The 19,813-nt window shown below is 59.5% G+C and overlaps 3 protein-coding genes across 7 annotated transcripts in view; 1 reads left to right on the top strand and 2 right to left on the bottom strand.

Moving 5' to 3' along the window:
• Positions 1-4,985, top strand: part of USP37 (ubiquitin specific peptidase 37) — a 36,916-nt gene extending 31,931 nt beyond the window's left edge. For 2 of the 4 annotated variants that reach the window (XM_030485478.1, XM_030485476.1), the window contains exons 21-23: positions 32-101; positions 478-616; positions 1,412-4,985. In XM_030485478.1, the coding sequence (XP_030341338.1) occupies positions 32-101; positions 478-616; positions 1,412-1,499 (297 nt within the window). In that variant the 3' untranslated portion in view covers positions 1,500-4,985. Of the gene's footprint in view, positions 1-31; positions 102-477; positions 617-1,411 lie in introns of those variants that run through there. The other 2 variants (XM_030485477.1, XR_003991353.1) reach the window with 2 other exon arrangements.
• A 624-nt stretch (positions 4,986-5,609) lies between these two features.
• Positions 5,610-13,806, bottom strand: VIL1 (villin 1). 2 transcript variants are annotated; one of them, XM_030488492.2, is made up of 20 exons: positions 13,716-13,806; positions 11,267-11,361; positions 10,959-11,033; positions 10,623-10,819; positions 10,235-10,343; positions 9,818-9,928; positions 9,519-9,721; positions 8,942-9,020; positions 8,718-8,816; positions 8,468-8,621; positions 8,259-8,359; positions 7,981-8,118; positions 7,653-7,811; positions 7,392-7,571; positions 7,137-7,282; positions 6,886-7,030; positions 6,378-6,566; positions 6,178-6,246; positions 5,871-6,008; positions 5,610-5,791 (listed from the first exon to the last, which is right to left on the bottom strand). In XM_030488492.2, the coding sequence occupies exons 2-20, from the start codon at positions 11,339-11,341 to the stop codon at positions 5,678-5,680; spliced, it is 2,481 nt and encodes an 826-aa protein (XP_030344352.1). In that variant the 5' UTR covers positions 11,342-11,361; positions 13,716-13,806; the 3' UTR covers positions 5,610-5,677. The 2 variants fall into 2 exon arrangements, with proteins under 2 accessions (XP_030344352.1, XP_030344353.1); XM_030488493.1 differs by lacking the exons at positions 10,235-10,343; positions 10,959-11,033; positions 11,267-11,361; positions 13,716-13,806 and having other exon boundaries at positions 10,623-10,663.
• A 2,007-nt stretch (positions 13,807-15,813) lies between these two features.
• Positions 15,814-19,510, bottom strand: CTDSP1 (CTD small phosphatase 1). The gene is made up of 7 exons (XM_030488496.1): positions 19,268-19,510; positions 17,856-18,001; positions 17,590-17,691; positions 17,329-17,385; positions 16,765-16,857; positions 16,347-16,532; positions 15,814-16,267 (listed from the first exon to the last, which is right to left on the bottom strand). Exons 1-7 carry the CDS (start codon positions 19,506-19,508, stop codon positions 16,139-16,141), a joined length of 954 nt encoding a protein of 317 aa, XP_030344356.1. The 5' UTR covers positions 19,509-19,510; the 3' UTR covers positions 15,814-16,138.
• Positions 19,511-19,813: the final 303 nt, after the last annotated feature.

Below are 19,813 nucleotides of genomic sequence, written 5' to 3'. Positions count from 1 at the left end.
CAAAAGCTTTAATTGAACTTTGTTTTTTTAGACAGGAGAGCTTCCTCACTCCTATCGTCTCATAAGCATTGTCAGCCACATCGGAAGCACATCATCTTCAGGTAAAAGATACTGTATTTTATTCTTCATCTTTTACCTAGCTTAAAAATTCTGTAATACAGCATTACCATACCAGGATTACTTGCAGAGAAGAATTCAGGCCGCAAAGCAAGTCTTCCATCATGGCTTGCTGGTGGGAGAGCAGGTTGAGGATGTCATGGTCCCTAACTGCAGCATGTGAGTGACATACTGCTTATGGGGTCTGTGGAATTGCTTGTCCTTGTTACCAGCTCATTGCCCAGGAAGGATGGAGGGACCAGGATCTTAAGGGTCTTTAGCATTTAAATCTGATGTAGGTTGCTGGACCAGGGTGTCCAGCTAACCAGCTTACTGGTTGAACTGCAGCATGAAAAGAAAGGTGCATTCTCTGTTTTAAAGGTCATTATATCAGTGATGTCTTTGATATCAAGAAGCAGTCCTGGTTCACCTACAATGACCTGGAAGTGTCTAGAACTCTAGAGGCCACCGTTCAGTGTGATAGAGACCGAAGCGGCTACATCTTCTTCTACATGCACAAGTAGGTGTCTTGGGGAATTCTGGTGCTATCTGTGAGAAAGTGACTTCTTTTCTTCCTCCTCACCCTTCTGGGATGAAAAGCACCTCCATGTATTTGTCAGAAGAAATCGTAGTCAGAATTATATGCAAGAATGACAAAATTGAAGTGCTCTGAGTATAAAGGCGTGGAATTGTATGTCATTAATACATAGGGTTTTAACAAGATGCATTAAATCGTATTTTAAGAGGAGGATTCAGTGTCTCAGCTATGCATTCATTGCACCAGGAATCATAATGGAGCTTGGGTTTTTCCCTTAAGCACTGTGATATTCGTAAATGCCCTGTGTCTGTTCCTGGCGGCCGTGTGGTTGCAGCCAGTGTTATCTCAAGACACAGGTGAGATGAGGTTTTTAGGTAGAAGTGATATCTTTTCGGGCACATGAAACTGAAGAAGGGGTTCTATGCTTGAGTTTGTCCCCTTCTGTCTTTACTGGTTGCTTTAATAAAGGATATTACTTCATCTGCAGGCTGCGTCCTGTGTTGCTTCTGAACCTTTTACCAGCCAGGAGTTATTTTCACTATTGTTACTGTTCTCTGAGGCTTACCACTGACTATAATAAATCAAAAAGTTAAAAAGAAGTGTTGTGGGATTCAAGGAGTCTGGCTTTGAGATGCCAGATAAAACACCTTTCTCTGTCAGGATCCATGATCTTGAGGTTGTGGATTAAATCCAGTGGCTGATTTCCTCAGGGCTGTCTTATGTAGCAGTCTGTTGTTGTACCTAAGTTTCACTATTGGTCTTTCCCCTCTGTTCTAGGGATATCTTTGATGAGTTACTAGAAACAGAGAAAAATGCACAGCCACTTAGCATGGAAGTAGGAAGATCGGTTCGTCAGCCTCTGTGAAGAGTAAAACACCTTGTTCCTCCTGAGGAACAAGGAAGATTCTGAACTTGTGCCAGCCACACAGGAGTAACAAACAGCTCAGGGCCAAAACAAGAGACAAAAGGTAGAAATATGGGACGCTCAGTTTGCCGAACCATCTGTGCAAGTCCTGGGCCTGAACCACGCGTTTAAACCTCGACATCCCAGAGTGATCCTCCTGTGGTGAAGTTTTTATTGTTCCTCAAATAATTTTGTCAGCATGGAGCCTTAAAGAGTTGCATCAAGCCACAAGACTACAGCTGCTCATAAACTGATTTAAAATAAATAGTGCAAAAAGAGACTCGACTTTAAAAGCCCATTCACTCGTGAGAAGTGAGTGGCGAAGATTTACATATCACTTGGCTTTTTTGGTTTTGTTTTTGTTGGGTTTGTTTTTTTTTTTTAATCCGAGAGCAATTTAAGCAATAGATTCGGTAACCTGGCGTGTGTTGTGTTAGTAATATTCACTGGAAACCCAGATCACCGAGTACGCTCTCGCCAGTCATCTTTGGAATCACTCAAGCTGATGGGTTTTGACATCCGTGGGTTTGGAAGCGCTCCGCTGTTCACCTGCGGTTCCAGGAAACAAACTGTTGGTGCTGTGGAATGTATTGCATACCTGGTGGCAGCTCTGTTGGGTTTGGTTGGTTTTTTTACACCATTCACTGTCATCCTCATTTAGATGTGAGATTATATATGTGATTTCTTTTGTTTTACAAGTTCTATTATTTGATTTTCTTCATGAGATGGTTGCTTAAGTACTGTTCGGAGAGGAGAGGTCTGGGTGTTCAGTATTTCGCACTGAAATGACGTTGCTTGGGGCTGCTCCAGTGTAACTCTGGGGGTAGGTGAACACCTGGAGCAGACTGAGAACAGTAGCAGGAGGAGAACAACAGCCACTTTGCATTTTCTCAGAGGGAAAGAGCGTTCTAGCCTTACCTTTTCTGCGCAGGCCTGGGTCATTGTGAAACAGGAGTGGTGGGGAAAGGGTCTGCAGGGTAGCACTTGGCACTTGGATTGCTCTTGATTGAACCATGGTCTTGCCTTGGTCTTCTTGTATCCCAAGAAGAGAAGGTAAGAGGGGTTTTACTGCAGCTGTGCCTCTCTTCTCCTTTCTGAGGAGTGCAGAGCGCTCAAACTGTGAAACTAAAGCAGGTGGAAAGCTTTCAGAAAGCCCATGTTCAGCTTAACAGAACACGGTTAGGAAGAAGTGTTGTGTTTTATTGGATTTTGAGGCATAATGCTCCTTTGACAGCTTGTTTCAGCGGGGAAGGGGGGAAGCCTAGTGACTTCAGTTTTTCAGTACCTTGGCACTGATTTAGCAGGGGCAGATGTTTCCTTTCGCTGGCATTTACTCATTTCAGAGAAGTTGTTGCTGTTAAGCAGAGTAGTTGCTCTTGGTTTGGCCTCTAGTTCTGATATTTTTGCAGCATGAGTTTTAGAGGTGTAAGACTTTTTTTTTTTTTAATTAAAAAAAAAAAAAAGGAAACAAAACCAAACACCTTTTTTGCTGTTGAGATAGTTTCTGGGTTTTTTAAACTATCCTTAGGAGTTTCTCAGGAATAAATCAGCTGAAGCAAAGCAGACAAAACCATCGATTTAGGAGACATCAGGCACCTCTTTCACGGGCACTTCCACACTTCCTGGCGAGCTGGCAGGGGGGTGCTACCTTAGTGGCCTCTTCTCACTCCTGTGCGCAGCAGGGACCGACAGTCATCAGTAGTCCTCCCCAAGCCAAGGGCTTCTGGGGACCCCAGTGTGGTGAGAAGACTGACTGACCTTTGGTCCCCAAGTCAGACCTGGTCAGGGTGACATCTTTCTGGTGTCCGAGCTAGGAGCCAACATTTGGTTGTAAACATAACAGAGTGTTTATCTTGTAAGATGCAGCCCAGGTGGGTGTATATGTTAATTTATTATAAAGCATTATACTTTTCTATTGCGGATACTAATTTGGGTAGAACTGTGGGCTATGGGAAGAGGCAGAGACGTGGGAGTTGTCCTTTGAACTGATCGCCCCTGCGAATGTGACGGACTGCTCCGGCCAGAGGGCAAACCTGTTTTCCCCAAGCGCATCTATGCTAGTGCTGTAAATAACCAGTATTCCTGTAGTGTCAGAAGCCAGCTCTGCTTTTTTGGGTGGCGAGGTTGTTTTTGCAAGGCGCTGCACTCCCGTTAATTTATAATAAAAGCAAATGTTGCCTGACTTTTGAGTGCAGCAACTTTTGTTTAAAACCAGGTTTTTGTTTGGGTCAAGGTGTGAAAGCTGATGCTTGAAACCTGTGTTCCTTGTTTTATGAGAAGTTCTTGCTTATTATTCTAGCCACTAATGATTTGCAGACACCTGTTAATTTAAGCTTTTTTGTTTGGCATGCAGCAGCTCAGTTGCACCTTCACCCTGGCAGGAGGGTCCATGGAGCCCCTTCCTTGCAGAAGCCAGCTTTTTCCCTGTCCCAGAGCAGTGGGGAGGCAGGTGGGTGTGTGATCCTTAAGGGATGCGCTGCCCACCAGCTGAGATGTTCCCACCCCTCATGCTGTTGCAGCAGCAGGTTCAATAAGGTCGTCCCTCCCATGTGGGACACCCATCCTGGGGTTTAGGTAGGTGGAGAAGTTCAGTTGCGGTCCCTTAACACATGCAGGCTCTTCCCCACGTGTACAGGGTTGTGGTTAAACATTTACCCGCTCCTGAATCAGCCTAGTTCAGTCCAAGTCTGATTCAGCGTATAAACACAAGGAACTCCCATCTTGCTGTTCCTCTCGCCCCTTCATTGTTTGACGCTGGTAATTTGGTCTGATTTACTCCCCTACTCCATTCATGTCAATGAACTGGAGCTCATGTTGGGGGGTCTCTGGGGAGCCCTGGCCAGCGGGGCTGCACAAGGAGCCTTTGCAAAGCAAGGACTGGCTTCCCGACCAGGGCGGCAGTCTGGCACCAATGCAAGGAGCAGGAGGAGGAGTGGGGCTCTCCAGCGCCTGTGGCCATGGCATCGCCTTCCACCTCCTGCTCGGGGCAGCACAGATAACCGTCGCTTGTGCATCTTCCTTCCCGTCCTGCATCCCGAGGAAGGGCTGAGGGCCAGCCCAGCGCTTCCTGCTGCAGTCACTTGGCACGTGGGGATCGCTGTGCTGCAGGGAGGGTGGACTGGGCTGGGCATAGCTCATCTGCTTTGTTTTCTTTTTAATGGAGCTAATTATCCCTGTAAGCACCCACCAAAGAGAGAAAAAGGGGGTGTGGGACCCCTGGCAGCTGACTCCAGCCTTGCCTGCCCTGGGGTGGCTGCTGCCGGTTCCTGCCTGCACCCCGACTTTCTGGTTCTTTACACTGTTGATGTGGAGCAGCACTTTTCTCTGTGTTTTAGCAGACCTGTTCCTCTCTATTCTTTACAGTTTTTGCTCTTGGGTTCCCCCCACCCCTTTTTAAATGATGTGTAGATAGATTTTTGTGAAATAAACACATCTTTATTAACCCTCTCTTGGTTTGAGATCTTTTTTCCATACTGCCTCTTGGACACCACAGGCACTGGACACCTCTCCTCCCTGTTTGGCGTCGGGACTTTGCTCATGTGTCCCAGAACATCGTGTGTGTGTGTGTTCAAGTGCCTCCCTGCACCTGCAAATCCCAGACGCCCACCAGACATGTGTCCCTGTGGTGGGAGCCCCCACTCCCTCTCTGGCTCCCTGTGGGTCCTAAGAAGTTGTCCCAGGGCAAGGACACACAGGTGATCCTTGGTGTCTGTCCCCACACACATGCCATCCCATCAGCCTGTTGCTCTTACCTTTGGTCAGCCCTTATTTACCAAGGTTCACGTGACAGCGCAGGGAGCGGCTCCAGCTCTGTACTAGACCTTTAGCCCTGAGGTGCTGCCACTGGGGTGGGATGGGGCAGCCCTGACTCCCCTGATGGGGACTCAGGTTGTGGGCAGCTTGTGGGTTGCTTCCAAGTGCAAGGGGGCAAAGGAAGGACCCAGGGAAAAGGAGCTGAGGGTCCTTCCCTGCGCTGTCTCGGTGCCCAGTCAAGACCCGTGTCCCCTTGAGTGCCACCTCTTTGCCCAATAAGCCCCGCAGCTGGGCTGAGCCCAGGGGTACACACAGCCCTGCTCTCCAACTTTGTTTTATTTAGTACAAATAACAAGCTGGGGTTGTCCCTGTGCCCAGGCTTTGCCCTAGAAGAGTCCTTTGTCCTTCTTGAGCGTCTGTTGTTTCCACAAGGGCAGGCTGCTGAAGGCAGAGCGGCTCATGCCGAAAACAGCCTGGAAGTCCTCATCAGAGAGGTGGCACTGGGGGAGGAGAGAGGAGGCTGAGCTGAGGCTGAGGGGCTCCCCCGGTCCCCCCGCCAGCATCCTAGCCTCGTCTCACCTCCTTCCTGCTGGGATCCACACCCCGTGGCAGGTCCTCGGCTGCAGTGTTCACCAGCACATGCAGGGGGAAGGTATCCAGTTTCTCGGGGAGGAGGGGGGCAGTGGCGGTGAAGACCTCTTGCTTGGATGTGAGCACCTGGGTTGGGGGGAAAGGGGCACGTGAGGGCAGCCCCAGGGACAGAGGCACCAGCTTGGTTAGGTGTCCCGTCACCCAAGGACATGTCCTTGCAGCTCTTTGTGCCGCTTGGCAAGAGGATGGAGGGGCTTTCTGCACCCCTTCCCACCCCTCTCCCTGTGCCACTTACTGAGGTGAGCTGCCCGAGGCTGCTCTCGTCCCCCAGCTCGGCTCTCAGCTCCTCGTAGGATTTCTTGTCCTGGAAGGGGACAAAAGTGCTCAGCCCCTGGGCAAGGATCAGGCAAGCTGCTGCCTGCACCCTGGCAGTGCTGGCTGCCAGGCCCATCTGCAAAGGCCCCCCGGTCTTTCCAGACCCCCTCTGTGACTCACAGCCCAGTTGAGAGGGTCCCAGGCCATGAACCAGCCGGTGAAGGTGGGGGGCTCGTAGCCCTGTTTCACCACGATGATGGGGGTGTCAAGGTCGCGCCCGCTGGGGTGGCTCCGCAGGTACTCCTGTACCGTCACCGCCGCTGCCTCCTTCTCCGACTCATTGGCGCCTTTCCCAATCCAGAAGAAAACCTGTAATGAGATCACTGTGTCCACCACTGGGGTGAGATGGGGCCCTCTGGGGCCATGCCTGACCCATGGCTGGGGTTACACAGGATTTGCCCACAGGGAATGGCACCAGGAGTCTATCTCGGCTAACTCTGGAGCGAGGGGATGGAAAGCATTTTCCTCTTCTGACAAGGGCTAGGAAAAAATAGAGCGGGGCCAGGGACATGGGGATTTCCAGCCTCCCATCCCACCACCTCTGGCTGCTGCAGGTCCTACACCCACCCTGGGGCCATCAGCTTGTGGGATCAAAGATGCCCCCACACCTCATGCCCCCCCAGCTCACCTGGTCCCAGGTGTCCAGCACATAAACATCATTCTCCTCCAGGTCGTCCTGGGTGAAGTCTACGATCTCCGTGGCCAAGAAGGTGCCTGTCTTGTTGGAGCACTCAAAGAGGCGGGGGGGCAAGGAGAGGTTCTCTTCCTGCAGCCTGGCGGGGGGCAGCATGGTAGGGCTCACCCTGCTTGGGGACTGGTGGCCCATCTTACCCCTGAGGGTGGGTAGGGACAAGGGACCCCCGGGCACACAGCTGGTACCTCTTGTTGTTGGCATACTGGGACTTGCCCCCCAGCGCCAGCCAGAACTCGGGTGGCTCCTGTCCCTCTGCGATCGTCAGCTTCTCTGTCTTGGAGATGATGTCGGCCACTGTCTTGCCCATCTCACGCTCATCCCCGCTGCAGCCCTGCCACACAAGCACAGTCGTTCCATCACTGGCCCCAGCCAAGGAAGAAGAAACAGGGACACGTCCCTTAGGGTGGCAGCACCCCCCCCCAAAGCCCGGCTGTACACACCTTCCCATACCAGAGGTAGCAGCAGCCGGGGGTCTTGAGCACAAAGACATCATTGGAGTTGAGGGAGGAGGCGCGGACGAGCACCTCGAAGGCCTTGGTGTTGTACTCATTGGTGCCGTGCACGTGGAAGAGGCGGGTGGAGGGTGCGGGCTCTGTGCTGCCCGACCGCGATGTGCCGCCCTGGAGGGACGCGGACAGGAAGGGGGGGTCACCACTGGCGCCACAGGCTCACCGCTCCCCACCCCGGCACCCCCTGCTCACCGCGTACACCACCATCTTGCCCTTGAAGATGGCCATCAGGTGGGCCGGCTCCTTGCCCATGGTGACACGGACCTGCACGGGCTCGTTGTTGTACTTCTGGTCCAGGGCGACGGCTTGGTAGGCACAGGTGGCCAGCTCGTCTGTGCTGGCGTGGCGGCCCTGGGCAGGGCAGAGCGGGGCTCAGCACCCACCGCAGCCCCCTTTTCTCTCTTGGGAAGAGGGAGCCCTCATGCTGATCCCATGGGATCATGTGTAGGACAGAGCATCCCCAGGCTGGGGAGCTGCCCCCCTGTCCCCCACCCATGGGTCAGTGACCTGCAGGTCTCACCTGCCAGACGTAGATGATGCGGTTCACCTTGGGCCCCACGAAATAAGTGTAGAGAATCAGGTAGCAGTCCCCACCATAGAAATGGCCCAGCCACCTCTTCTCCATGGGCACCAGCTCCTGGTTCTCCACACGCCAGACCTGGTGGGAAAGGGACAGGGATGTGCTGCTACCAGGGCTGGTGCATCCCCCTGCCCTGCACCCCTGGGCCCCACAGCATCCCCCAGCACAGCCCAGGGGGTGCCCTGAGGGGGTCCCACATTCTGTCCTGGCTACCCTACCTCCACCTCCCCGGATCCATCGTCCACCATCTTCTGCTGGGCAGCCATCTGGGGCTTAGCGTGCAGTGTGGTGGCATCAAACTTCACCTGCTCCACCTTAGCTGGGGGGAAGGGCAGAGGGATGAGCCATATCCCACCAGCTGCGGGGGTCCCCACAGACCTCCCATCCCAATCCAAGGAGTCCTGCAGCTTTAAAAGGGGACACTCACCCACTTTGCCTACGGTGTGAGTTTTTCCCAACCCACTGGTCTGGTTGGGGACAGTCCACTTCTGGAAGAGCTGCCTGAAGACGGTTGACTCAGATCCATCATTTTCTGTCTCCACACTGGTGCTGGATGGGTAGTTCTTGGCTTTGATGAAGCCCTGGGGAGATTCGGATGCAGAGTGTGAGCATGGGGTGCCCAGCACCCTGGGGAGCACACAGGCTATCCCATAACCAACCCCTGACCCAGCACCCACCAGTGCCCTGCTCATCGCCTGCTGCTTCTCCTCCTTGCTGGCATTCTTGCCCTTCCACACAAAGATCTTGAGGCCTCCTTGATCAAGGATGTAGCAGTCCTTGGAGGGGACACAACAGCAGAAATTAAGATTTTGGTGCAAAATCCCACCTAACTGGCTTTTGAAGGGTTGGTTAAAGCTGCCAAGGAAATTGGGCACCCCCAAGCATCTAACTGGTGACACACCTCATGCAGCAGCATGTCTTGAGTCAGGGGTTGAACCGCCACCTCCTGTATCACCAGGTTCCCACTGGCATTGGAGACACTGGCAGGGGAAAAGAGAGGACGAGGGGTTAGAAATAGGGCTGGAAAACCCCCTCCTCATCCCCACCTGATGGTGACAGGGTTGGGTGGCAGTGTCCCCTCCCCATCCCCTTCCTCACCCCAGGTGGCACCCAAGGGCCTTCTTGCCCTGCCATGGTGGCAACCTGGTTTGCAGCTTGCCCTGCCAATGCAGCTCACTCACGGCCATGAGGGACAACAGGGTGTCAGATGTGACAGGGCCACCCAGAGACATTGCCATCACATCCAAAGGTCACACTTGCACAAACATCTCCCAATCAGATACCAACCCTGTTGGCATGAGGGGTTCCCCTTGCTCCAGCAGCATCCAAAGAATCTGTACCCACCCCTGTATTGGCCTTGACCCCTCTTGGTGGCTGTTCATGGGCACGGGAGGTGTGGGACACAGCAGAGATAGGTGCTGGGTCCCTTTGGCACCCTGCAGGATGCCCTCACAGGTGACCCACCCCCAGCAACTCACTGGTAGAGCTTGAGGAAGGACTTGAGCTTCTGGTCCACTATGTCATCAGAGATGGCCGCCTTGATGTCCCTCTTCTCACCGAGCACGTGCATGAGCAGCTGCATGAGCCCCGGCGAGGCGCCCTCATCCTCCCCATCCACTATGCCCACCTTGGCACGGCCCCCGCGCTCCCGGTCCCGGATGTCCTTGGCCAGGGTCATCGCCTGCACCCAGGGGAGGAAGCGTCGGCCCGGATTGGGGGGGGGGGGTGGCTTCCTCCTCCTTGCTCCGGGGAGGAGCCCTGGGACCCCCGTCCATACCTTCAGCCGCTCATTCTTGTTGCTCTCGGGACCGTTCCACTGGATGATGAGCTGCCCCAGGTCCAGCAGGAACACATCCCCCCGGTTGAAGCTTTTCCAGCTCATTTCCACCTGCAGTGGGAAGGGATTTAAAGGGGGGGATATTAAGCAGTAGGATGCCTGGGTCACCCTGGCTCCACAGCCCCCACCTGCCCTGGCTCAGTGCTGATGCCTCCAGCCTGTATTCCCCCTCCCTAACCCAAGAGGGGCTTTTTGGGGGTGAGGATGCTCCTGAGGCAAGGCGGTGTGGCCACACACCCCTTCTGTCCCCTGCTTGAGGGCAGCAGTGTCTGGGGAGGCGCTGGCCTGATCCTGACCACAAACAGTGTCTCTGCAGAGAGGCTCATGGCTGAGGACCCCCCACCCCCTGTAACCCACCTCTCCTGCCACCACGTTCTTCTTGCCCTTCACGTGCAGCAGGCGCTGGATGTTGTAGGTGTTTGTCTCCACATGCTTCATTCCTGAGGCCACCCCACCCTTCTTATAGCTGGGGGGGGATGGACACAGTGTCAGCCCTGGGCCCCCCTTCTTCTTCCATGGGAGTTCCCCTCCCACCTCTGTGCACAGGGAGGTGTGCGGGGACCCCTCCACACGCACTTGTGATGAATGGAGCAAGACCAGCTCCCGATCCTCCTCCTGCCTCCCCCACCCCACTGGGACAGCGCTGTCCCCATCCCACTGGGGATGTCCCCATGGGGGGCATGCAGAGGACGCCTTCCCACCATCACTCGCTGTGGGAGCGGGTCCATGAGGGTGACCAACGTACATGAGTCCCTGCTTGAAGTAGGCACGGAAGGTCTCGCTCTCGTGGCCCTGGGTCTCACGGTGCTGCACGGCCACCGTGCCCAGGTGATCGTCCATCTGGGTGGTGTAGATGGCGGCCGCGCCCTGCTCATCCTGGCTTGACTCGTTGCCCAGCCAGTAGTGGATGTCGTAGCTGAAGTTGCTCCCGTTCTTGCGTGTCTGCAGGACACCAGTCCCTGCTAGAAGAGCCCCCATGTCCCCCGGCCCCCTGGCCAGGGACGCCCCTCCCTGCACCCCAGCATCCGCCCCCAGGGCAGAGCCCATCCCTGTCCCCCCACAGGACCCCAGGCTGCCCTACCGACAGCAGGACATAGCAATCCCCCTCGTAGAAGTTGCCGTAGCTTTTGGTGGGCACTGGCACCATCTCCATGTTCTGCAGAAGGAAGGGAGATGTCAGCCCTGGTGTGGACCCCCCACTCCAGCCCTGCACACCCTGCTGCCCCCAGCCCCAAAACCTGGGTGGGTTTAACCCTGGGTGCTGCACTGAGACCACAAACCCAGGCACTGAGGACACAAAAGGGGGATCTTCCCTTCCTCAGCCCCCCCCAAACAGCCCAGTGATGGGTGCCCGGGTGACGGGTGCCCAGGCTGTGCCCCCATCCCTACCTCGATTCGCCATATCTGGATGCCTGGAGTGGTCTTGTTGAGCGTCCTGCTGACTTTGCTGCTGAGCTCCACCATGGTGCTGCAGGCAAGGGGACCTGCCGGGGCGTTGGCAACACCCTTGTTAGTGGCAGGCGGTGTCATTAAGAGCTGGGACGGAGCCAGCCTGCCATGCCATCTGCTGCCCTGCCCCATCTGCAGCGGCCGGGCCATAAACCTCCCATCCAGAGCTGCACAGGGTAAGGGACCCCGCCAGCACCCCAGTGACAAGCAGGTCTTTTGTCCCCCTCAGCACTGCAGCTGATGAGGGCTGTCATGCTCCATCACGGGGTCTGAAGCGGGCAGGAGTGGGGTCCCCTGAGCACCCCGGTGCCCTACCCTGTGCTTGGACAGGGCTGTGCAGGGCTCCCCAGCTGGGTGACACCACTGCACGGTGGGCTGCTCCTCCCCAGGGCCAGCAGGAACTGGCCCTGCTCAGCCTAGTCCCGGCATGGCTCAGCACGCAGTGGCGCAGCGTGACATGGCCACTTACACACACACGTATGTGCAAGTACGTGCTGCCTGCTGCAGACCCCCCAACTCCCAAACCCAGTGCCAGATCCGTGCCCCCCAGGAAGGGCATGTCCCAGCCCCACAGAGGCACTGAGCATGCCTGGGCTCAGCCCCAGTGCTGCCAAGGTTGCCTGCAGCCATGTCTCCCAGGCTGGCAGTGCCCTGGCAGGGAGAGCCAGCGGTGCCCAGCAGAGGGGCCTCTGCTCCCCCAGCCCTGCAAACCCCAACCTTGTCCCATGGCACTGCCCTGGCAGCACCCACATCCCACCCCTCAGATCCAGGGGTGACATCCCCCTGGTGCAGCCCCAAGCTGGAGCAGGGGTGGGTGCCCAAGCCCCATCCTCAGGCCACCGCGGAGGCAGGAGCGGTGGTGGCCGTGGGATGTGCTGCCCCCTGTGCCCACCCTCCGGCCCCTGCCCCAGCCCCTCACCTTCCCCACAGAGCTGGCACAGGTGAGCGCACCCAGGCAAAGTGCTGGGGTGCCACCACCCCGGGAACCTTTGTCCCCTCCTGTCCCAGCCTATGTTCACCATATAAGGGCAGGAACAACCCGGAGTCAAGGTCCCCATGGCCCTCCAAGGCTTTGTGGCACCTGAAGAGCCCCGTTACTCATGGGGTGATTGTCCCCCAAGGAGCTATTGCAGCACAGGGCACCCCATGGCACCCTGCCCACAGGCTTGCTGTGCCCAGGGGGTGCCTGCTGCCATTCCCAGGCCTGTGCCCCGCCTTGGCCCTTAGCAACAGTCCCATGGTGATGGGGTTTTTGGTTCCTGCCACACAACCAAAAAGTTCCCAAAAGAGAGAGCAATAGTCTGAACCAGGCCATGAGGGTGCGTCAGCCACAAGCTCAGAGGCGCCCTGATGCCGCAGGGATGGGCCATCACTGCCCTCCATTCACCAGTCGCCAAAACCCCCAAACCCTTCCAGCCATGAAGCACCGAGCCCATGTCAACGAGGGTTTTTTTGTGCCTGCCCCCCAAAGTGATGACTGATGCCACAGGGCTGGGCTGCGCTGCTGCCTTCCACTCCCCACATCCCACAGTGATGGGGTTTTCTGGTGCTACCAGCCATCAGAAATGCAGCACCATCTTCCTGGGGCATCCCCTTCCCACCTCACATGTCCTCATGTCCCACCTAGCACATCATTTCCCTCCTGCTCACAGGCCTGCCCCAGGCTGTGCCACATCTCCAGCTAGAAGCCAGATGCCTGCTCACCACCCCGTGGGCTTTGCTCCCCGCACTGGGAGTCTCTGCAGCCCCAGCCTTAGGGATGGGAGGATGCACAGGGGTGTGGTATGGGACATGGAGCCGGGCACAGGGTGGTGGCATAGCTAAGCCCTATTCCCTGTCCCATGGCCCCAAACCCCAGCCCCAGGGAGTGGCACCTGATGATGACCTTGGGTGTTGGCAGAGAGGAGAGAGGACTGGAGTCCTGCCCAGAGGCTTCCAGCTCCAAAGGTGGTTTTGGGGGATGACCAGAGGGTACATAAACCTTGGGGGGGTGGGGTGGGGTGTAGATTGCAGCATCAGGCAGGCTCCGAGGCTCCTCATCTTGTCCTCATCTTGCTCTTATCTCTTTCCCAGCCCTTCAGGATTGCCTTATCTGGGACACCCTGCTGAGCCAGCAGCCTTGGCCACGAGCACCGTGAGCATCCCACACCCTGTCCATCACCCCGGTGTCACGCCTGCGTGACAGTGAACCCCAAATCCTGCCTGCCTTCCCCCCTCCAGGATCCCTGAAGTGACAGCAGTGGGCTGACCCAGGCCATGGAGGCGTCAGCCGCATACAAGAGGGTGCTCTGATACCACAGGGATGGGCTCTGCTGCTGCCCTCCACTCCCCTGGACTCCAAAACTCCCACCCTGTGCACCCCACACCAGTGTCCCCATGGGACCCTTACCTGGGTGCAGAGCCTCCGGTGGGGGTGCTGGGTGACACCCCGGTGGCCACTCTGTGCTCGGTGTCCCAGGGCTGTATCCTGCCGGTGTGGCACGAGGCGGGGACCCCACTCCAGCCCCAGAGTGCTCACCCCCTCCCCGGGCCCCCAGCCGGACACGCTGGGCCACTAATGAACTCAGTAATTAGTGCAGCCACCGGGGAAGATGGAGAGTTCGCTAATGAGGGGAGGCACAGGGCCAGGGAGGGTACGGAGGAGGCAGCTAAGAGACACTCCCCTAGCACCCCACTGCCTCCACATTGGCAGCAGCCTGCCCAGGGTGGGTTACATGTCCCCCCCCAGTGAATTCCAGTTTATGCTGGGGGGGTCTGACACCTTATTTGGAGGAAACTGAGGAAAGAAGCACTTGTGAGTCCCCACCCTGTCATGCCCCAAAGCTGGGGGGCACAGCACACACAGTAAATTCAGCCCCCCCACATGCTAAGGGGCCGGATCCCCATGGCATCAGGGTCCTTCTTCCAGAAAGAGGGGGAAGTGGTTAGGATAGGGGTGCCATGGCAGCAGGGTGTTCTAAGGTGTGCCCTTAGAACCAGAAAAGAGGTGCTCCCCCAGCACTGACCTGCAGCACCCTCCCGCTTCCAAAGGTGATTTAGGGGACCCCGTGGGCTCTCTGCCCGCCGCCCCCCACGCACACTAGTGACACACACACATGTGCACACACTCACACAGGACTCCCCTTTCCAAGATGGTTTGACAGCTTTAATCACATGAAGGCACTTGGATCTGGTCCCCCAGCCCTCTCCAGCCCCCCCCATGCCACCCCCGCCCTCCAAGGGTGCCCAGTGGCGGGGCTGTGCTCCCTGGGCGCTGCAGCACCCATGGGTGCTTGCTGGGCAGCGGGTTTCGCTGGTGCCGTTTGACTTGTCTAATATAAAGTGCTGAGTTCAACCCTCCCGGAGGGGCAGGATGAAGCCCGGGGTGGGGGGGAATGCAGGGGTGCTGCAGTATCCCCCATCCCACCCCCCACCATGGGGCAGGGTGCAGGCAGGCCTGGGGGGGATCCCTGCCTGCCCCTAGCACCCAACACTGGGAGAAGGGCAGTGCCGGCATGAGCCGGATGGACAGCACCGGAGAGCTAAAACCCCTCGCATGGACCCCCCTCCCCAATACTGCCCCCTCCCCTCCCCTCCCCTGGCACAGCGGTAAAAAGGCACCCATGATTTTTTTGGGAAACCGTTGCTTTTCCCCCTAAAAAGATATGAGACATTGTCCATATTGCGATGCTAAAAACAGCCTGGCTGAGCTCAGCTCCCCCAAACCCTCCCTGAGAGCCCCCAGCTCACCAAGGCTGGGGGGCACCCTGGCACAAGCCCGACCCCACGGGGGTCAGGGTAACCCCCAGGCTGCAGGGAGGGGGGTCCGCAGTGACCCCCACCCCTGCCCCAGCTGGGGGGCTGGGGTAAGGCTGTGGGGGGGCACACTAATGCTGGTCGGGGGGTCGCTCCCCCCACGGTTGCAGCCTTTGGTGAAGCTGCAGATGGATGGGGAGGGGGGGGTGTGCCCCCTCCCATTGGCGACTGGAGTGGCTTCCACTGACACAGTATAACTGGAGGGGGGGTAAGGCCACCCAACCCCCCCCATGGGAAAAAACCCAAGGTTGGAAGGGGTGAAACAGGAGCCCCTCCAGGCACAGCCCTTGCAGGGCTGGAGCGGGGCACAGAGACATGGTGTCCCAAGGCACATGGGGGGGGCATTTGCGGCCAGGGGCTCAGCCCTGAGGCTGGGCCGCCCCCCAAAACACACCCCCTAGGCGGGTGGCAGCAAAAGGCACGAAGAGGGGGTAGGGACGTGCCCCTCCAAGGTGATCAGCTGCACCCATGGCAGAGTTAAGGCTATGGTAGAGGCCCTATGCACCAAGGCCAATAAGACTCTCCCATTTTTGGGGGGGGGTGGCAAGGGGTTAACCCATCCCGCACCCCCTGCACATAGGGACTGAGGGCCGCCAGCCCCCCCAGAGAGGGCACAGCCCAGATGGGGGGGCCGGTCCCCCCCAAAGGCAGTGGAAAGCAGCAGCTGCTGACACTCCCCCCCCCCCCGACTGGGGGGGACACAGAGGGAAAAGGACCTGAGAACCGTTCTGGGGAAGGGGGACGCAGGTTGGGGGGTGGGACAGTGGGGGAGGACTGGGACCCCCCCCAGCAGGTCCTCAGCACAGCAAGGCAGCGGGTCACCCGCAGCCCCCCCTCCTCCATGGGAGGGGACACCCACCTCCCTGGTGGGGGCACCCACGTCTCCCACCACCAGCAGGCAGGGAGGGCACCCGAGGACGATGCGGGGGGCACATGCGGGGGCATCTCCCCCCCTAACATAAGGCACCCGGCTGCCGCGGCGGTGCCCCTCGGCAGCACCCGCAGGGGTGGGGGCCACTAGCTGTTAGTCCGCTGCTTCTTGAGCACTGCGTACACGTCCTCCACCTTGCTGAGCCTCTCGAAGAAGGGCAGCAGGTCCAGCAGCTCCGTGTCCGCCATGTTATCGAACCAGGAAGCCACCGGCACCTGCGGGAGGGCAGCGGCTGAGGGGGGGGCCTGCCCCTTGCCTCCGTACCCACCCCAGCCTCACCCTGGTGGTACATACGGCGTTATCGGGGTGGAAGATGTAGGATGCGGGCGAGTTGTCCACGATGATGATGCGGCGCAGGTCGCGGCCCAGGCGGCTCAGGTCCTTCACGTAGTTGCCCCGATGGAAGACACAGGATTCCCGGAAAAGCCGTGCCCGGAAAGCCCCCCATTTATCCAGCAGGTCAGCCACGGGGTCCGCGTACTGCAGGCATGGGACAGGGGTCACCAGGGCACGCCATGCCACCGTGCCCACCCCATGGTGACGATGGCAGCCAGCTCTCCACCGGCGCCAGCTCACCCCGTGCCTCAGTTTCCCTGGAGAGCATCGTGGACGGGCAAGCAGACAGCACTGGGGACACAGGGTCAGCGGTGCCCACGGGTGGGCAGGGGAGCTGTGCCACCCAAGGGATGGCCGGGAAGAGGAAGGCACCCACCTTGGCCAGGCTGGCGGTGAAGAGCACGCACTCGAAGAGCTCACCCATGCGCTGCAGGAACTCGTCCACGTGTGGCCGCTTGAGCACATACACCTGCGGGCACGGGGCAGAGGGCAGTGCACCGCGGGCACCCCTACCCCTACCCAGCACCACCATGTCCACCCCGGGGACACCCATGACCCCAAGCCCAGCCAGTGGATCCTGCTGGGGAAGGAGAACAGAGGGCTGCCCGTGCCCTGCGTACCCCCCAGTGCGGGCTGCCCCATGTGGGTTGCAGGATGCCGAGGCCCCACTGGCACATCCAGGCGAAGCATCTGGCCAGCTCCAGAGCCAAGTAACCGAGAACAGGCTGACTGCCCAGACCACAGCCTATCCTGGATTACTTGAACCCGGGACCGGCCACTACAGGAGGGCACACCAGGATCCCCCCTCACCTCCCCACCCCGGCACCCTGATGCCCCAACTGCCCCTCAGAGCAGGGCACTGGGATGGCTCCCAGTCCCCAGGGAAGGGGCAGCAGGGTTGTGCCCCACATGTGCCGGGGCACCCTGCTTCCCCCATTACCTGGTGCATGATGCCATCGATTTCCACCGGGATGATGAAGTCGGCATTGTTCACCGGCTGGGGAGGGCACAGCAGGGTCAGCACTGGCTGGGAACCCCGTGCCCAAATGCTGCCTGCCCTCTGCCAGACCCTCACAGGGACACCCCAGCCAACCCAGCGGGGCTTTGCTGGGTGCTGGGCACCACTTAGGGGTACAGGGGGGGAAAAGGGGGAAAGGGCAGGTGGGGTGAGGGGCAGGAAGGGGGCTGGGGTGTCCCCCACCTTGAAGGAGCTGTGCACCAGCGTCTCGTCCAGGTCGATGACCACGCACAGCTTGCTAGCATCCTGCGGCTTGATCTCAGGCAGAAGGTGTTTGACGGCAGCCTGTGGCATGGGGGTACAGGCAAACTTTGGGGTCAGTGGGGTGGTGAGAGGCACCCCCTCCCCTCCTGCCCACCCAGAGTGGAGGAGTCCATTTTGCCCCACATCCTGGCACCAGGGAAGCACTGGGGGTGGGCAGCAGTGCCAGGCTGAGGTGTAGGGGATACCTTGGGCAGCGCCCCATTCTCCTCCACCAGCAGTGGGGCGCCAGGGGTGCCGGTGCAGGGCTCCCCATCATCATGGCACAGGCAGCAGAAGAGGGACTGGAGGATGCTACGGCTCCGCGGCTTTTTGGTGGCAGGGGCCTGGGTACCTGTGTGGAGGGCGGTTGAACCGGGTGAGGGTCAGGGACACCCTTGGGGTCCCCCCAGCTCTGGCACAGTGAGGAGGGGGTGGGTGAGCTGGGTTTGGGACACTGATGCCGGACACGGGAGGTGTCCCCCCTCTGCCCGGAGCCCCCCGTGCCCTTATCAGCCCCAGCACCCATCCGGATGCTCTTCCTGTCCTAACAAGCGCCGGCGCCCGGGCAGAACCGCGGACATGAGTGTTTGGAAACCACCCGCAGCCCCTTGCCCAGGCGCCATCCCCCGCATGGGTGATCCCCGTGGGCAGCCCCTGGCCCCCGCGGCTGCAGACCCGACAGTAACAGCCCGCGGGGCCGGGGCCGCTGCTGGACCCGTCGCGGGGCGCGGACCCACGCCGGTGGGTGGCCCGAGGGGGCGAGGCCCCGCCAAGGGAGGCGGGGCCTACAGCCGCTTTGTTTCCCGCCCCCAGCCTGCCCCCATTCCTCATTGGCCGACTCGAGCGTACAGGAGGCGAGAGGCCAATCAGGGCGAAGTGCCCGCCCCTGGGCGCCGTTCCCTCAGCCCCTATTGGCGGATCAAGGGGAAACTGAGGCAGAGGGGCAGCTCCTGCCCGCCCCGGGCTCCGCGGCGGCTCCAGCCCCTTCCTCAGCGGCCCCGCGGGCCGGATCCTGCCGCCAGCCCGGGCCGGGAGCCGCAGCTCCTCCTGGGTCTGCCCTCTCAGGGCCCCGGCAGGCCCGTGGGGCGCCCCATGGGAGGGAGCTCCCCGATGGGGTCGGGGCCCGTTTCCACTCTTGTCCTCCCAACCCTGGCCCTGGCAGCTCCCCAGGCGGGCGGGCAGCAGGACGGGCAGCGCTCCCCGCCAACCCCGCTGCGCCGGGCGGAGTGAGCGCAGGGTACGGGGGACGCCGATCTGCAGCGGGTGCCCGGCGCTCGGCTCCCTCCCTGCCTCAGTTTCCCCACTGGCGCTGCGTGCAACAGCCCCCCCCCCTCCGTCCGGAGGAAACAGCGCGGACACACCGAGCGCCGGGGCCCGAGCAGCGCCCCGAGTACCCCGGGGTCACCGACGGGGAGGGATACGGACAACCCCGCGCCCCGGCCCCCCCGCGCATCGCCCTCCAGCCCTATGGCAGCGGGACGCGCGGGGGCCGGCTGAGGCGGCCCGCAGCTCATCACACCCCCCGGGAGTAGGCCCCCCTCCGGAACCGGAGACCCCGGGGACCTCCCCCCGCGTCCCCGCACCGTGGGGGCAGGGATACCCCCACCCTCCGCATTACCTTTCTCCTGCAGCGGGGCGCTCCCCTCCTCCCTGCTAACCTGGGCGATGATGGACTGGTGCTCCATGGGCGCCGGGGAGGGGGGGGTGGGAGGGGGCGGCCCCCCCGGCGCGGCCCCCCGGGGGGGGGAGGCGGGGCGGGGTCCGGCGGCGGCGCGGGGCGGCGGGCGCGGGAGCGGCGCCGCGGAGGAAACTTTGTTACAACATGGAGTTTCCTCCGCCCGGGCTGGGGCTGCAAACATGGAACCCGGGCGCGGTTTCAAGGAACCCCTTAAAAGGGCAACGCTAGGGATGGGGGGGCCCGCCGTCCTCCTCCTCCCACCTCCGCCTCCCCGCACCCGCCCCGCGACCGGGGTACGGGCTTTGGCTGGGAAGGACCCCTCCCTTGCGCTTCGGTGGTCGAACGGGGGTCCCCGGCACACGCACACACACAGGGATAACGGAGAGGGGGTCATCCACCCATCAAGCAGCCACCCCCCCTATGCTTGGGTGTCCCCCGGAGCACACCCCTGGTGACCAGGTGACCCCTGGACACGGTGGCTCCAGA

Source organism: Strigops habroptila, chromosome 5, assembly GCF_004027225.2.
Source record: "Strigops habroptila isolate Jane chromosome 5, bStrHab1.2.pri, whole genome shotgun sequence".
Taxonomy (NCBI): Eukaryota; Metazoa; Chordata; class Aves; order Psittaciformes; family Psittacidae; genus Strigops; species Strigops habroptila.
Note: the sequence above shows the minus strand (reverse complement) of the source record. Positions and strands in the feature narration are given on the sequence as shown.

Coding starts and splice junctions, on each gene's coding strand:
- VIL1 (XM_030488492.2), bottom strand. CDS start 11,341: ATGGTGGAGCTCAGCAGCAAAGTCAGCAGGACGCTCAACAAGACCACT. Junction 8,817..8,941: donor AAGACATGCTGCTGCATGAG/GTGTGTCACCAG, acceptor GTCCCCTCCAAG/GACTGCTACATCCTTGATCA. Junction 6,567..6,885: donor TGCTGGACACCTGGGACCAG/GTGAGCTGGGGG, acceptor ATCTCATTACAG/GTTTTCTTCTGGATTGGGAA.
- CTDSP1 (XM_030488496.1), bottom strand. CDS start 19,508: ATGTTTGCAGCCCCAGCCCGGGCGGAGGAAACTCCATGTTGTAACAAA. Junction 17,692..17,855: donor AGAATGGGGCGCTGCCCAAG/GTATCCCCTACA, acceptor CCCATGCCACAG/GCTGCCGTCAAACACCTTCT. Junction 16,268..16,346: donor TCTTCCACCCCGATAACGCC/GTATGTACCACC, acceptor GCCCTCCCGCAG/GTGCCGGTGGCTTCCTGGTT.